The following is a 16,708-nucleotide window of genomic DNA, read 5'->3' as shown; positions in this document are numbered from 1 at the left end:
TTCATTAGGACCAACTAAGAAACTTAGAAAAGCTGGAGTGTACATAAACGCCTCTTTGCAAACATCAGACAGCCTATAAGATAGTGAAGAATAATGGGGCTGGGTTTTAACCCAGTAGAAGATGAGCCCAATATTGGGGTCATGTCTATCTGAAGGGGCGAAGATGCTGAGCAGAGATTTCAACACACTCATGGAGTTCAGACCCATCAAGGAGGAGATCTTGATAAATCAGATTCTGGGTTAGAATCGTGAAGACCAATCTCGGGAATCAGAATGAATGACAAAAAGACCACCCTTGACAATGTCTGAAGGTTGCTTAAAATTCTGAGACAAAATTGCAAAAATGGCAGATGATAGAAACAGGGCATCTATAGGGGATCTTGATAAAGGATGGACTTCAGCATGACTATGATTAATATGTCAAAATATGAAACACAGGTGTAAGCATTTCAGCATGAACAGGAAACTATAAACAAATAATTAAATGGGCACTAGAACTGGAAAAATAATTGTGGAAAGTAAGACCTTTTGGAGATTATTTGCTATTAAACTAGACAGAAGAATTTCAGGAGAATGTATGCAGAATAAAGCACAAAGAAACAGCTTACACCGAGAAGTGGAATATTGATTGTATGACATCATATTAGTAATATCTCAGAGGATTTACAATCTGTACAGAATTTAAGCATATGAGAACACAAACATATTACTTAAGACACGGTTAAATCAGATTCTGCGATGTCCACAAAATAGTTTACATACTAATCTGTATTTGACTATAGAAAGCCTCAAGGCATGGTGTGATATTTTTGGTAATCACTAAAAGAACAGTAAAGACTTAGTAACTTCCAAGTTAAGTGGGATCCTGTGTGTGTGTGTGTGCACTAAGTCACTTCAGCCGACTCTTTGCAACCCTGTGGACTGTAACCTGTCGGGCTCCTCTGTCCATGGGCTTCTCCAGGCAAGAATACCGGAGGGGGTTGCCATTCCCTTTTCCAGGGGATCTTCCTGACCCAGGAATCAAACCTGGGTCTCCTGCATCGCAGGCAGATTCTTTACCACTGAGCCACCGGGCAAGCCCAAGTGGGCTATTTTTTTTTAATTAATTATTTTTTTTTATTGAAGGATGATTCCTTTACAGAATTTTGCTGTTTTCTGTCAAACCTCAACATGACTCAGCCATAGGGATACATATATCCCCTCACTCTTGAACCTCCCTCCCCTCTCCCTCCCCACCCCACCCTTCTAGGCTAATACAGAGCCCCTGTGTGAGTTTCCTGAGACATACAGCAAATTCCCCCTGGCTATCTATTTTACATATGGTGATGTAAGTTTCCATGTCACTCTCTCCGTATGTCTCACCCCTCCTCCCCTCTCCCCGGGTCCATAAGTCTGTTCTCTATGTCTGTTTCTCCATTGCTGCCCTGTAAATAAGTTCTTCAGTACTATTTTTCTAGATTCCGTACATATGCGTTAGAATATGATATTTATCTTTCTCTTTCTGACTTACTTTACTCTGTATAATAGGTTCTAGGTTCCAAGTGGGCTATTTTGAGAGGAGGCAAGAAAGGTGAGGAATATAAGCAGAATAGAGAGACAGACTGGAAGCAAAAATGACAATACTACAGGTAAACCCAATTATACCAGTGATTAAATTAACTGTAAATGGACTGAACACCCTTCACTTATCACACTATTTCCCTAGTGTCTTTCATAGGCCAGATTTTCAAAAGACAGGTCTGCAGATGCTGTTTACACTTATCCAACTCGCACCATGAATTGTTTCTTTCTTAACTCACTCTGTATACCCGACTTCTCTGACCAAGTTTCCAAGGATCTGCACAATGCCACACTCAGTGGAGGCTTCCTAATAGTCATCACGATATGGCCTTGCAGCAATACCAGGAAACACTATCACCCTCCCTCTTGAAATCATTTTTTTTTTTTTGGCTCCATGACACCGTATTTCCTGGGTTTCATTCTCTCTCTCTGGCCACCCGTCTCAGTCACTCTCCCTGTTTCTCCCTGCCCTGTCTACTCCCTGGGTTTGAGCATTCTCTCTGCATCTCACTTTACATTCTCTCCCTTAACAGTCTCATCGATTTCCATGGCTTGAAATACTCTACGTATGTATATTTGCTATACTCTAAGTATGTACAATACTCTAACTGTAGTCCAAAATGAACTTCTCATCTCACCTTGCTCTACACCCTGGTAACCTGCTCCTTTTTCAGTAAATGATGCCTTTCCGAACAGTTACCAAACAGTTACTTTGGTCATCCTTGATTGTCCATTTTCCCCATTTCCCTACCGCATTCAGTCCATCATCAAATCCTTCTGATTTCAGCTTTTAAATAGCTCTCGAGATCTGTCCACTTAGCTTCCTTATTCCCACCCTGGTCAAGACTACTTAACCTACGGCCTCCCATTGCCTAGACTATGGCACGAGTGTTCTAACCGGTGCTTCCATTCCACTCTAGTCTCCTTCAAATTTATTCTTCATGCGGCAGTCAGAATGATCTTTCGAAACTGCCTTGCCCACCAGAATGTTGCTGGCTTTCTCCTGTAGCTAGGAGAACACCCAGGAAGCCCTGTCACCGACTCGGGCCCTGCGTTGGCGTCCTCAGGCCCACCTCTTCAGGTGGCCGCCTGCCTTCCCTGCACTCCTCCTGCTCATGGTGCAGCTGCCCTGGGCTTTCTCAGACTCCACAAACCCACCAAGCTTTCATCCAGTTCAAGGACTTCATACGTGTTGTTTCTCCTGCCTAGAAAACCCTCATCCCAATGCTTTCTCTTGCTAACATTATTTCAGCCCTTGGTGGTGGTTGGTGGTTTAGTCACTAAGTCGTGTCCAACTCGTGTGATCCTATGGACTGTAGCCCGCCAGGCTCCTCTGTCCTTGGGATTCTCCAGGCGAGAATACTGGAGTGGGTTGCCATTCCCTTCTCCAGAGGATCTTCCCCACCCAGGAATCGAACCCAGGTCTCCTGCATTGCCGGCAGGTTCTTTACCGACTGAGCTAGGAGGGAAGCCCCTCATTCAGCCCTTAGGCCTAAGCTAAAATGTTACATCCTCAAGCAGGAATTCATTATATATTCCTGTGTCTTCTAATCTATACTAAACCCTCCATTTTAATCTTGTGTCAGTTCTGAACTTGTGGCTTTCAGCTCCAAATTCACCCCTTAGTACATGCTCTGCAATAATGGATGCAATTCCTACCCCAGGTTGGCGTTCTTGTTTTTTAAACAATAAGCGCATTGTTTTCTCAGTAGAGGGCGACAGAGGAACATTGCAAGGGGAAGGGGTCTCCTGCTTTTTGCAGCTGCTGAGGGTGGGTCTGCAGTTTGCGTGCGTGGACCTCTGGGGATGCTCCGTCTGAGCTCGTCACCCAGGACACGCTATCCCCGGGAACCCTGCAGCCCCAGTGTGATGTGATGCAAACCTTCCCGTGACCCTGCCCATGGGGACCCCTCCTGCCCACCCGGGGGCCCTGATGCCATCTGCTCGCTCATTTCCCCCGCTCCTGGGGTCCTCCCTACACCACCACCCTCCCGTCCTCCCCACAGGGATCTCTCGTGCTCTGGCTCCCTGCTTTAGAGGCATCCGCAGCTCCTGTGACTCACCCAGGTACTAGCCGCCAGCTTCAGTTTGCCCGCCCCGTCTTGGGCTCCACAGGGTTACTTCCTATTTGCCCTCTGACTGCAGACTAACTACCTCTGTCTCAACAAACTGGTGAGCTGCTCTTATAGCCAGGAGCTTCAGCTACATCTCCCACGGACAGCCTTGGAGAGGGCTGCCCTCTCTAGGTCTGCCTTTCCGTGGGTACTCTCCCTTGGTGACACAGAGTTTTCTTAGAGCCTGTGTACGCGTGTGGGCTAGTCGCTCAGTCGTGTCCGACTCTTCGCGACCCCGTGGACTGTAGCCCATCAGGCTCCTCCGTCCATGGGGTTCTCCAGGCCAGAACACTGGAGCGGGCTGCCATTCCCTTCTCCAGGGGGTCTTTTCCCGACACAAAGATCGAACCTGGGTCTTCTGCATTGCAGACGGATTCTCTACCGTCTGAGACATCATGGAAGCCATATTTATGTGAAACTTCACTTTGTAAATCTCTGTATGATTGCACCTCTTGTTTGGATTCGGACTGCTACAGTTCTCTTCTCCCACCCCATAATTTTTCTTACTGCACCAATCACAATTGCATCTTTATCTGTGGGTCTATTTCTTCATATCTGTCTCTTCCACTGATATAAGCAGAAACAGAGCTATAACAGGAACCGTAAGTATAAGCAGAGCAGCCACCGTGTCTTTTTTGTTTTTTAATTCCTAGGGCTTAGCATAATGCCTGGCTCTTAAAAAGCACTCAATAAGTACTTGTTGCATGAATGAGTACTGTATAGCTGAGTTGATTTTCTGCTCATTTAATCTGCTGTGTTCTTATGAGGCCCCCTTAACTCTTCTCAGTCACTGCAATCTACGCTGAAGATTATGCATGATGTATTCTGGAATTTGTCGCATTACAAGAGATCTGATTTTGGCCCTTTGCAAACAAAATAAAGCCATATTTTATATTCTACCATTTCCGTGGTAAACCTGTTGTGGTGGTGATGCTTCCAACTGTGGTCACTTAGGATGCTTCTTTTCTTAGCTGTGTCCAAATTCACTATAAGGTGCACATTTCTTTTCCAAAGAAGACTAGAAGTGGTTTTTTTTTTTTAATCTATTTTAACTCTAACCACTCTACCACCACCCTTTTAGTTTTTCACATAAATTCTACCCCAAGACTCACACACGCACATCCCTACAGGGCCTAGTGAGTAGTTTAAACGACTGGGCTCAGCGTGAGGAAATGAGCAGGAGGAGGGATTATGGCAGGGTGGAGAGCAGATGCTTCACCTGAATGCATTTCATTAAAAAGTTTATGAAAACACTGTGCGAGCCGACACAACATCCGCAGGCACCGCTAGCTCTGTGACTGCCCCCGGCACGCTCAGACGCCGCAGCAGGAACCGTTCTAAATCTCAGGAACTAGGAATCTTAAAAGTGTGAGAAGCTTGACACAGGGTCGCTTTGCACATTTGTTTTGCTGAGGAAGGCCATTAAAGAAAAGCCGGCATCTACTAATACTACTGTCACTATTTCACAAAAGGAAACAGAAATTATCATCACTGGGAGGTGGGACGCACACACGATCAGGATGACAAACCATCTACTCCATGAAAGAACCATTGGCAAGCTTGCATCATTGCTTCTATTTTTGGCTTCTGACTATAGATGGGAATGAACTTTGCTCCTTCAGAATGACCTTGACTGTTTACATAATAACATACAGTTTCCAGGGCCCCACTCAGGAGGTAAGAGGGCGGGAGATAGTTTGCACGTGTACTTTGGCAAACTCGTCAGGGGCTTCTGAAGCATACCCAGGCTGGAACCTTCTGGTCTGTTCCCCTTTCATACTCAGAATACAGAAAGCAAGGCTTCTCACCCTGATTACAGAGAATCTTATTTTCCTGCACTGGAGGGAGACACTGGAGGGTTTTTGCAAAGCAGCTGATGGGCTCACATGGCCAGGAAAGGCAGACACCTCCTGGTCTGTGTCACAAATAAATGATCCACAGTCTAGAAATAAGACATATTCACAATGATTCAACATGCAAAGTCACTCCTCATTTTTTTAAAAAATGTACTGATTTATTTATATACATATAGATAGATATACTGGAGAAGGAAATGGCAACGTACTCCAGTATTCTTGCCTGGGAAAATCCCATGGATAGAGGAGCCTGGTGGGCTACAGTCCATGGGGTCGCAAAGAGTCAGACACGACCGAGTGACTAAGCACACAGATAGATATATAGATATTCCTTGTTACGGAGAGGAATTAATGTCTTTGTTAAAATATATAAAATACCCCCAAAACCCTTAAAATTAAGAAACTAGGGCAATATAATTTTTGGAGAGACGCCAGTAGGGCAGAGGACCTAGGAAGGAGCGGGCCGTCTCTTGGACTGGGCAGCTGTCTGCCTCCCTAGAGGAGGCAGCCACTACTCAGCTGGAGACTTTTTCAAGAGAAATTGGACATCGGAATTTCTGTGCAAAATCTCTGAAATGTATGATGCTTGCATGTGATTAAAAAAAAATTAAACATCGCATTACATGTTGCTGTTGTTTAGTCACTAAGTCGTGTCCAACTCTTGCGATCCCGTGGATGGTAGCCCACCAGGCTCCTCAAGTCTGTGGGATTTCCCAGGCAACAATGCTGGAGTGGGTTGCCATTTCCTTCTCTAGGGGATCTTCCCAACCCAGGGATCCAACCGGCATTTTCCACGTCTCCTGCACTGGCAGGTGAATTTTCTACCACTGAGCCACCAGGGAATCCCGTCGTGTTGCGCGGCGGTGGTGGTGGTCCAGTCGCTCAGTCGTGTCCAACTCTTGTGACCCGGTGGACTGCAGCCCACCAGGCTCCTCTGTCCATGGGATTCTCCAGGCAAGAGTACTGCAGTGGGCTGCTATGCCCTTCTCCAGGGGATCTCCACAGCCCAGGGATCGAACCTGGTTTTCCTGCACCGCAGGCAGATTCTCTACCGACTGAGCTCCCAGCGAAGCCCTGGTGTTGTATTACACAGGGCAGAGAAAACCCTTTTGCCCGCAGGACAGGGCCTGCTGGGTGTTTGGTTGTTTGCACTCTGGGCTGAAATCACCCCAAGTCCCTTCCCCAGACCCGCAGGCCCAGGCCTCACCTCAGACTTGGCTGAAACACGGGAAGAAACACTGGGGAGGAGGACTGGAGGTCATATTCTGAGAACGTTCCCCAGAAGCTTTCAACCTTCACCTTAGAAATCGCTGCTCTAAGGGGCCCTAGGTGAGGAGATGAAGTATATTCTCAGGTCCTCTGCTTCAGAAGCCTGGCTGCCACCAGCCCCGGTAACCTAGGAAACAGTGCCCGGCACAGCGGGCCGGCAAGCCGTTAGCTGTGCTTTGCCTTAGTCGGCCTTGATTTCTCTAGGGCACTAGGTATATGGTTTGCCTCTTATTTTCTTGACTTTGATAAGAGAGTTTTCACAGAGTGTCTGAAAATAGGAATAAATGAGATAGAAACTCATGCCAGCCTTGATTTATGCAGCCGCAGAGAAAATAAATTACACTCCTCTGAACCTCTGAAGAAGGAAAAGTTCTTTAGAAGTCACAGGAGAGAGCTGTTTCTAGAATCCTGCACCACGCGCAGGCCCTGACGAGACAATCCTTGGCTGATGGACTCACCGCACACCCCAGCGTTGCGTGTTCTTACGCGCTCCAACCCTCCGCCGTCCCCTTAGTTTACCTTCTTGTGTCTGTAGTACTGGAGGCAGCCGTCATTCTTCAGCACGAACCACCGCTTCCTCCAGCCCTTCAGGAATCCCGAGTGCGTCCTCTTATGCAGGTAGCCGCGGCAGGCGGGCCGGGGGGTGTTGGGACAGCGGCTGATGTCGGATCCCACCACCAGGGTCAAGAGGTCTGGACCTGGAGGGGTGAGTGTGAGATAGGTGAGTGATAGAGAGATGACTCTGCTGCAAATCTTAAACCAACGGCAAGGACTCTTGCTTTCCAGAAGGAATGGATGGAAAAGAGATTGTAGTTTCCATAAATGGAATCAATGAAATAACAATTCTACCACTGGAATGGATCCGAGAGTTCTCCAGTAATGAAACCGTCAGGTCAAATAGGAAAATGAAAACTGGGGAAGTACAGTGACTTCTCTGAGGACCTAGAGTTCATAAATTCAGTTCAGTTCAGTTCAGTTGCTCAGTCGTGTCCTACTCTTTGCGACCCCAACTGCAGCACACCAGGCCTCCCTGTCCATCACCAACTCCCAGAGTTCACCCAAACCCATGTCCATTGAGTCAGTGATGCCGTCCCACCATCTCATCCTCTGTCATCCCCTTCTCCTCCTGCTTTCAGTCTTTCCCAGCATCAGGGTCTTTTCCAATGAGTCAGCTCTTTGCATGAGGTGGCCAAATTATTGGAGTTTCAGCCTCAGCATCAGTCCTTCCAATGAACGCCCAGGACCGATTTCCTTTAAGGGTTGAATCAAATGTGAGATCCAGGTTTCCTGGTTCTAAGACAGAATTCTTTCTCTTCAACCACATGGCCTAGTTGGGTCTCATTATGGATGACTCGGGTCTGCTCATCCTGTCTATAACAACAGCAAGCTAAGTATTGAACATATTTTGATTTACATCCAAAGAAGGATGATGGGTGATGTTTGGCTTTTCCATCTCACTTTTATTCAGGATAATTAGCTTCTTTGATCTGTGTTAGCTAAAGGGAGGGTCTGAACCACTGCCATTGTATGTTGCCAATGTCGTCTCTGATCAAAATCAATTACTCACCTTTGAACTTGACCGAAAGTCTAGGAGCCTTGAAGCATATATGTCTTTTACCCTATTTTCTTGCCGACCCAAATTAGTACCGAGGATTGGACCCAGAGCTTTCAGTGCCTGACTTTCTTAGAGTGTCCTTCTTAGACTGTCTTTCTTACTCCTTCCTTCTTAGAGTGCCTGGACTTCAAGTCCCCTTTTCTATAGAACTGGTTTGGTGAAGAGCTTGAGAAAAATTGTCCCTGTCCCTGATAACACGAGGTCACTGTCTACCAACTGTGCTTCGATGCTGCCAGCATGAACACAGACTTGCATCATACGCCTACCTCTTGATGCCTCAAGAAAATTCTCTGAATGTCACTCAGACAGACAGCAACCCTGACATGCTTTGAAGACTGCAAATGGGGTATGACTTCATTTACAATTCCTCCGAGATGGAGGCCACCTCCCTGAAGGGGGACATTTGGCCTTGGCAGCGCTGACTTCATCATGATGTCTGACATTGAGATTACTGATCTGTTTAGAGCTGTCTATGGAAATGGGGGTCAGTGAGGAGACTCCTCTTATATAAATGACAAGCTCCAACCCAGGGGATCATTCCTGGCTGAGCCACATGGCCCTGAAAATAAAGATTTGTCCCAGAAAGGCTGACACAGTCTTAACTTTAGCAGCACGCAAAGCACCTTGGTAATTAAATAACTCTGCGTGTCAAGAAAATTCTTCATTGCCATGTAAATACATTTTAATTTATTGAACTGCCCTTAAGCTCCTGTCAAAAACACATCCAGAAAAATTAGAAGGAATGCTCCAGATTGACCAGCAACCCACAAATGTCTTTGTCTTTGGACTCCAGTCCCCAAAGAGCTATACTCCTGGACTAATATGCATAGCTGATACATCTGCCAACTTATTTATGTGCTGCCGCAGCGGGCTGCCCCTCGAGGTCATCTTCCTCTTGCTTACAAAGACTGCATATGGGTTTCTCTGATACTGATCAAGCTAAGCTTGAGTTTCAGCTGGCCAAAAACATAACTTGGTGCACTAGAAAATTCTCTTTGGGGCAGGGATACAGATGGTCCTGCTGCACCATGGTGTCATTATATTAGAAGGAGAGTATTTCACGTTCAGAGTTAGGACATGAGTCTGATGTTTGGGGAGTTACTGAGTTCCAAACAGCTGTTAGGTGGTGGTGATGTTACACTCTTTGCAGGACCATGCTGGGCCGGGAGGACCTGGACCTGACATTTACAGAGACTTTGGACTTTTGACATTATCTTCACATTTGATTATTTATACACAGTCATTTTAATGTGTGTGTTGAAATAATTAAATATTAGATTTGTTGTTCAGTCGCTAAGTTGTGTCCAACGCTTTGTGACTACATGGGCTGCAGCACACCAGGCCTCCCTGTCCATCACCATCTCCCAGAGCCTGCTCAAACCCATGTCCATTGAGTCGTGATGCCATCCAACCATCTCATCCTCTGTCATTCCTTTCTCCTCTCACCTTCAATCTTTCCCAGCATCAGGTTCTTTTCAAATGAGTCACTTCTTCGCATCAGGTGGCCAGAGTATTGGAGTTTCAGCTTCAGCATCAGTCCTTCCAATGAATATTCAGGACTGATTTCCTTTAGGATGGACTGGTTGGATCTCCTTGAAGGGCATTTCTGGAGGAGGGAATGGCAACCCATTCCAGTATTCTTGCCTGGAGAATCCCATGAACAGTACATAAAAGCCAAAAAATGTTCAGTATGAACAATTAAACACTTCTGGTTCTGCTGTTATTTCTTTATTAATTTACTGGGCACCTGAAACATGCCAGTGTCCTAGTTCAGAGCTTCTGAAGCTAAGTGTAGATACAAATCACCCAGTGGGTTTGTTAAGTGCACATCCTCATTCGGTAGGTCTGGGATGAGGCTTGGGATTCCGTATTTGTAAACAGCCCTCAGGTAAAGCTGGACCACAGTTGAAGTGGCAAGTCCTGAGAAAGTCTCAGCTGCTGAGAGGCTCTGTTCATGAACACAGTCTTTGTCAGCAACCAGCAGGCTTCTGCCTTTCCTTGACACTGATTTCATTTCCTCTGGATGCGTCCATTTTCACCCCCAATATTTTGCAACAACAGAATCATGAGTTCCATACACCTTCTTAGCCCCGCCACTACTGCTTGAGAGCTTGTTTGGAGGTTCTAGCAGGGGCCGCGCTGGAGAAGGACATGGCAACCCACTCCAGTATTCTTGGGCTTCCCTGCTGGCTCAGATGGTAAAGAATCCATCTGGGTTCAATCCCTGGATTGGAAAGATCCCTGAAGAGTCAGACACGACTGAGCGACTTCACTTTCACTTTTCACTTTCATGCATCGGGGAAGGAAATGGCAACCCACTCCAGTGTTCTTGCCTGGAGAATCCCAGGGACGGGGGAGCCTGGTGGGCTGCCGTCTATGGGGTCACACAGAGTCGGACCCGACTGACGCGACTTAGCAGCAGCAGCAGCAGGGGCGCGCAGCCACTCATAGACTCTTGATGCTGAGACCGGTTCTCCCCTATCGGGGACGGTCCTCCTCTTCGACAAGCACGCGGCTCCAGGAGGGACAAACATGTGAGGGCGGGGAGGGGACACCGGCCCGATCAGCCCCGGCCATCAGTGCAGGGACGGATGCCACAATCAACCCCCCACCGCCGTTACTTCTTTCCCTAGGTCCCTCCCCACCCTGGTGAGATGAGACACCTCGCCTTCCTCCACTGCACACCGCAGAAATCTTTCCTGCTGTTTGGGTGTGAGTGGGAGGAAGAGTGTAGGTAGGGAGGTGAAAGAGTGAAGAGAACTCTTTGTTTCCTGAGATGAGAGAGTTTGAAAACCCACGCCTTTCGCACATTCAGCTCTTTGATGAAAAAGAAAGAGCTCTCCAGAAAACTCTCCTTCCCTAGCGCTTTGGCCTAGAGGGTTTTGGAAGTAAGGAGTCCTGGGTGAGGTTATTTGCAGCTACAGGAGAGAGAAAAAGGGTTTCTTTTTCTAATTCACACTTCCTGCTCGGATCACTGTCTTCTCCTTATGCCGCCAATCTTAGACGGTGTCAGAGTCACGCCTCTGCTGCGTGGCGCAGCGACGTGCAAGACAAGGAGTGTCCCCCAGGGCGGGAGCCGGGGGCTGGCACTGCCCGCAACCCCCAGGCCCCAGCTCCAGGCTCTTCCGAGCGCGCTCTGAGTCCAGCCTGCTGGCAGGAGTCAGGACACAAAGGCGCCCTCATGCCTCCAAGGGACTTCCAGGCTGACTAAGTGCCGGTGTTTTTCCCTTCCTCTCTTTCTTTTCAGCACTTTTCACTTTTCCGTTTGATGATTAAATTCTCTATTTGACTAAGGAAGCAAGACCCATAAAAGCCCAAACCAGGAAGTGAGAGGGACCCGATGTGAGAAGAATGCGCATGGAGCACTTCTGTCACTCCCGGTGTGACGCTGAGTGCCTTCTCGAATCTCCTGCTTTGGTATGCCCTCGGTCATCTGCGGTAATTTTTCTAGGTGTGTGTGATTAGTATTTCTGAATAGAATTGCTATTTGATTACTTTTACTATTCCCTATTCTATAATATATAACATATACTAACATGTTAGTCTATTCTTACTGAACGGAATTATTATTTCAATAGAACTATTGAAAACTTGACCTTGTAACATACAGTGGATCCTCTTTCTAATGCTGGTCTTGGAAGATATGATAACACCTGTGCCAGAAGCTAACACAATAGGTATTTAATCTTATGTCTGTAAGATTTTGGCCATGCTTCCAAGATGCCGGGGTGTGTACTGATGCTGGCCTGGCTGTGAAGGAAACGCCAGGGAGACCTGATTAAAATTATAAACACACAGGCCGCCACCATGAATTCTGCATTTAAGAGTCTCAGGTGAGTCTGACATACAGTTAGATTTAAGATTTAAGGTTCTGAGAAAAGTTACTTGATGTTTCTACATCTAAATCAGCAATGTAGCAATCAGTAATATGATAGGATTTTACCAAAGTTTCACATACTTGGGAGTGAAACTGTGCAGAGATACATGGCAGTCAACAAGATATCAGATAGACTTTTAAGAAGCTTATACAGACAGACACAAGAGTCAAGTGTAAACATTTAGGTTTTTAAACACGCTCTTAATAGGCAGCTGGTAAATATATATTTCAAGACCTCTATGTTTCATATGAACGTAACAAGAAGCTCAATCATTTGTTTCACGATTCTTACTTTCTTTAGACAAGTTGGTGACTTCCTCTCCCAAAGAGAACCTCCAAAATCTTGTTTCAGATTCTATATACTCCAAAAATACCTTGACCAATTTATAGGCTTGCTAAGAAAATCGAACTTATAAAGCACTCTGTGAAAGTTAAATTATTCCTGTTATTTCTTCCCCGTTGTCTTGTTCCTTTTTTAGTTTCATGGTCACGTGCATCCGTCTCATAGACCCACTGCCTCTCAGCAATGCTGTCTCTCCCCTTCCTTTACCATCACCACCTGGAGTATTCTTGGCTGGAGAATTCCATGGCTGGAGGAGCATGGCAGGCTATGGTCCATGGGGTTGCCAAGAGTCGGGCAGGACTGAGTGACTAAGACACATGCACATATTTTATGTGTGCATATATATGCATATATATATAACTTGATGCATGATTTTTTCTTTTTTATATAGTTATTCAGTTTTTTCTTTAATTCACTGATGTGATGAATTGTGTTAAAATATTTTCTTATAAACCATCTTTATTTAGGAACAAACCCTAGTTGATTATGATGTATTATGTATAATTTTGAGAGATAGTTTGATTCAGGTATTTACTATTTTTTTCCCTTAGGATCTGTGTATCTATACACTCATAAATAAAATTAACATATGATTTTGTTTTTCATACTATACTATTCTGGTTCTGGAATCAAAGTTGTAGTAGATTCATAAAATGAGCTGACATGTATTCACTCTTACTTATTTCCTGGAAAAAACTCTAGAATAGGGATTATTTGTTCTTTGAAAGTTGGATAGTTATAAAACTGGTATCCTGGGCTTCTAAGTGGGGAATGGAGTGGGGATGGCAATGGGGGAAAAGAGAGGTGGTCTCTTATCTTATTCTATAAATATTTTATTATAGTCTACACAGATTTTCTGTCTATTCTTGCTCTAACGTTGGCTCTTTAAATGCTTTTGAGCAATGTTTATCTAGTTTTCAAATTTATTATTATCCAGTGTTCAAAGTAGTCTTTTATTATTTTTAAAGCTTTGTTTTTCTTTTTTATTTTATTTGCCTCTTTTTAATTTCTATATTTCTCCATTAAACGCTGGTAGCCTTAGAGATGTGCAGAAGATTACGCCTGAGGATGGAATGATCAGCTTCCTAATCAAGCTAGGTCTCAAGGGCTGCTCTGATGTTACACACTGCCTGTCCACACGGGTGCTCCATCCACCAGGCTGTCAGTGGAGCGGGGTGGGGAAGTGGCCCCCGGGGGCCTCCGTGGGGAGAAAACACCATGAGGTGGTCCCTCAGCCATTCCCTACGTGTCCTCAGGCCTCTTTTGCTATTGGCTATGATTCCTACCCCTCCGCACACACCCAGGTCCCAAATGACCCCCTTTCCCTAAAAGTCTCTTACTGTTCTCCCTTTAGCATCTCAGATCTGGAATTCACCTCTCTGCTTCTGAGGCATCTCCACTGTTGGATCTGAGAAGGACTGGCAAAGACACATGGAGGTTCCCTAGGGTCAGGGTCTTAGGATAGAAGTCCACGCTGGCAAGCAAGGAGTAGTGGAACTCAGATCATAAGAGCGGGTAAAGCCATCCTACCGCTAACTGCCAAGGACAGCGCGATGCTCTTTCCCCCGTATCTGTGTTAGTTCACCATCTTTCCAGTTCAGTTCAGTTCAGTTCAGTGGCTCAGTCATGTCCGACTCTTTGCGACCCCATGAACCGCAGCAAGCCAGGCCTCCCTGTCCATCACCAACTCCCGGAGTCCACACAAACCCATGTCCATCGAGTCGGTGAGGCCATCCAGCCATCTCATCCTCTGTCATCCCCTTCTCCTCCTGCCCCCAATCCCTCCCAGCATCAGGGTCTTTTCCAATGAGTCAACTCTTCCCATCAGGTGGCCAAAGTATTGGAGTTTCAGCTTCAACATCAGTCCTTCCAATGAACACCCAGGACTGATCTCCTTTAGGATGGACTGGTTGGATCTCCTTGCAGTCCAAGGGACTCTCAAGATTCTTCTCCAACACCACAGTTCAAAAGCATCAATTTTTCAGCACTCAGCTTTCTTCACAGTCCAACTCTCACATCCATACATGACCACTGGAAAAACTGTAGCTTTGACTAGACGGACCTTTGTTGACAAAGTAATGTCTCTGCTTTTTAATATGCTTGTTTAGGTTAGTCATAACTTTCCTTCCAAGGAGTAAGCGTCTTTTAATTTCATGGCTGCAATCACCATCTGCAGTGATCTTGGAGCCCAAGAAAATAAAGTCAGCCATCATCTTTTAGAAAGCCCTCCAAACCCCATTCAAATTTTAGAGATGTTTTCTGTCTTCCATTAACTGAGGCTGACTGCTTCAGAGGTATAAAGAACATCAAGCTTCTTAGGAGAAAATAGAAGAAGTACCAAGAGCAGAAATATTACTAAAATTCGGTTTCATCAACTCAAAAGTTGGAACATTAATTTGTGAGAAAGAGCTGTGGGAACAACTAAATCCAGCTGTGAGGGTTAGTACCCCTCGTCACTAAGTGAGATCCCACTGATTCATGGGTATACTCACTGCCATATCGTCTCAGGTTCCATGCGTACTGCGCAGGGATAGAGATTTGCGTAGGACTTGTAAGGAGTTGCGACACACGTTGACAGTGTCCTTGGATTCCTGGTGCAGCAAGTCCTCGACAGACAGCCACACACTAAGCTAAATTCTACCCCAAAAGCTTCGGCGTGCTTCTCAGGACACGGCATTTGTTAGCGATTTTCTGGTGCTGGGCTGCACTAGTGAAGTCCCTTGCTGTTGCTTACCCCCAAGCGTGATGGCATCATGAGAAATGCCAAGAGACAGCTCAGCAATAAGGTATACTTCTAGCACATGTGTCCTGCCCCACATGCACGCGTGTTAGTGCCTCATGGCCTGATAATATACTTTGGGGCCACAGAGGGACACATGCCGCCTTTGGGAAGCTGGGAATAGGACACCTCACCAAATAATCCCAGGATGGAACACAGCAGTTTTCAGCTGTATATTTTTAGGTCTCTGGGGAGACGACGGTTTGTAAAACGGTGCTAAAGAAAGTAACTTGTTTTGCAGAGACAAAGATGGTGTTAACCTTTCCCAAAAGTTTAACGTGAGTGGATACAGGGGTAAAGGGCATGTGTCACTATTTCTCTCTTGGTGGGTCCGTCTGCATCAGATTGCTTTAAAGGCAGGCCTCAAGTAGAACCTGTAGGTTTAGGTTTGTAATTTCTTTATTTCCTTCTCTCTCTTTTATAACATGAAAACCCTGAGGCTTTTAATTCTAAAAACTGATGGAATTAAAGAAAAGGAAAGAAAGAAAAAAAAAGGAAGGAAGGAAGAAGAAAGGAAGGGGAGAAGGAAAAAAGAGACCCAGTAAATGAATTATTGTTATGGTATTTTTCATGGCAAGGAGTTTAAGGAGATGTGTCGGTGGTAAACAGAGCACATTTTTCTCGCTCCCGTTTGCTGATTTCACTTTTGTGGCTGGCCATCCATATGGAAGGAACATGGGACAGACACGTGATTCAGTTTCTATGAGAGATCACGTTGATGACAAGGCAGTAACGGTAGTCTCAGGCGAGAAGTGACGTTGTGCCCATTCTGCGGGTTTCCTCCTCATGTTTGTATTCCCTGCTGTATTTCAGACCTCTGCCTCGTCAGAGTCACGCTGGACTCTGCAGACCACCTACCTTTCCTTGCAAGGTGCACGGCTTCTGCATGTTCCACGCCGGTGACCTCCGTCCCGTTGACGGCCAGCACCACGTCCCCGACCTGGAGCCCAGCTTCCTCGGCGGCACTGTCTGCAAATAAGACAACGAGGGTCTCATTGAGGAGGGTCCCAAGCTGAGTGCCCCGCGTCCTGTCCTCCTTTTGAAAGGCTCTTTCTCTAATGGGCCTTTCTTTCCAACTTTGGACAATCGCCGATGTCATTAATAAGGAGGAAAAGGCTCTCCTCGCAGCCTCCTTTCATTTCTAGCGCGTGGTGTCTTTACACGTCCACCCCGGCGTCTGCGTGGCCTCTTTGCAATATAATAGCCAGGCTGCTCAGAAACTCAATCTATTCATCCCCCGGCAGGTTGAACTGCTACTTCTCATCCCTTCATTGCTGCTAGGTCTCTTTGTAACC

General features: G+C 46.1%; 1 protein-coding gene across 1 annotated transcript in view; it reads right to left on the bottom strand.

Moving 5' to 3' along the window:
* Positions 1-16,708, bottom strand: part of LOC122439486 — an 89,118-nt gene that overhangs the window by 54,849 nt on the left and 17,561 nt on the right. The window contains exons 4-5 of the mRNA XM_043464526.1: positions 16,272-16,382; positions 7,319-7,497 (exon numbers count right to left, since the gene is read on the bottom strand). Coding sequence (XP_043320461.1) covers positions 7,319-7,497; positions 16,272-16,382 — 290 coding nt within the window. The remainder of the gene's footprint in view (positions 1-7,318; positions 7,498-16,271; positions 16,383-16,708) is intronic.

Source organism: Cervus canadensis, chromosome 4 (genome assembly GCF_019320065.1).
Source record: "Cervus canadensis isolate Bull #8, Minnesota chromosome 4, ASM1932006v1, whole genome shotgun sequence".
Classification (NCBI taxonomy): domain Eukaryota; kingdom Metazoa; phylum Chordata; class Mammalia; order Artiodactyla; family Cervidae; genus Cervus; species Cervus canadensis.
This window is presented reverse-complemented; position numbering and strand designations above follow the sequence as displayed.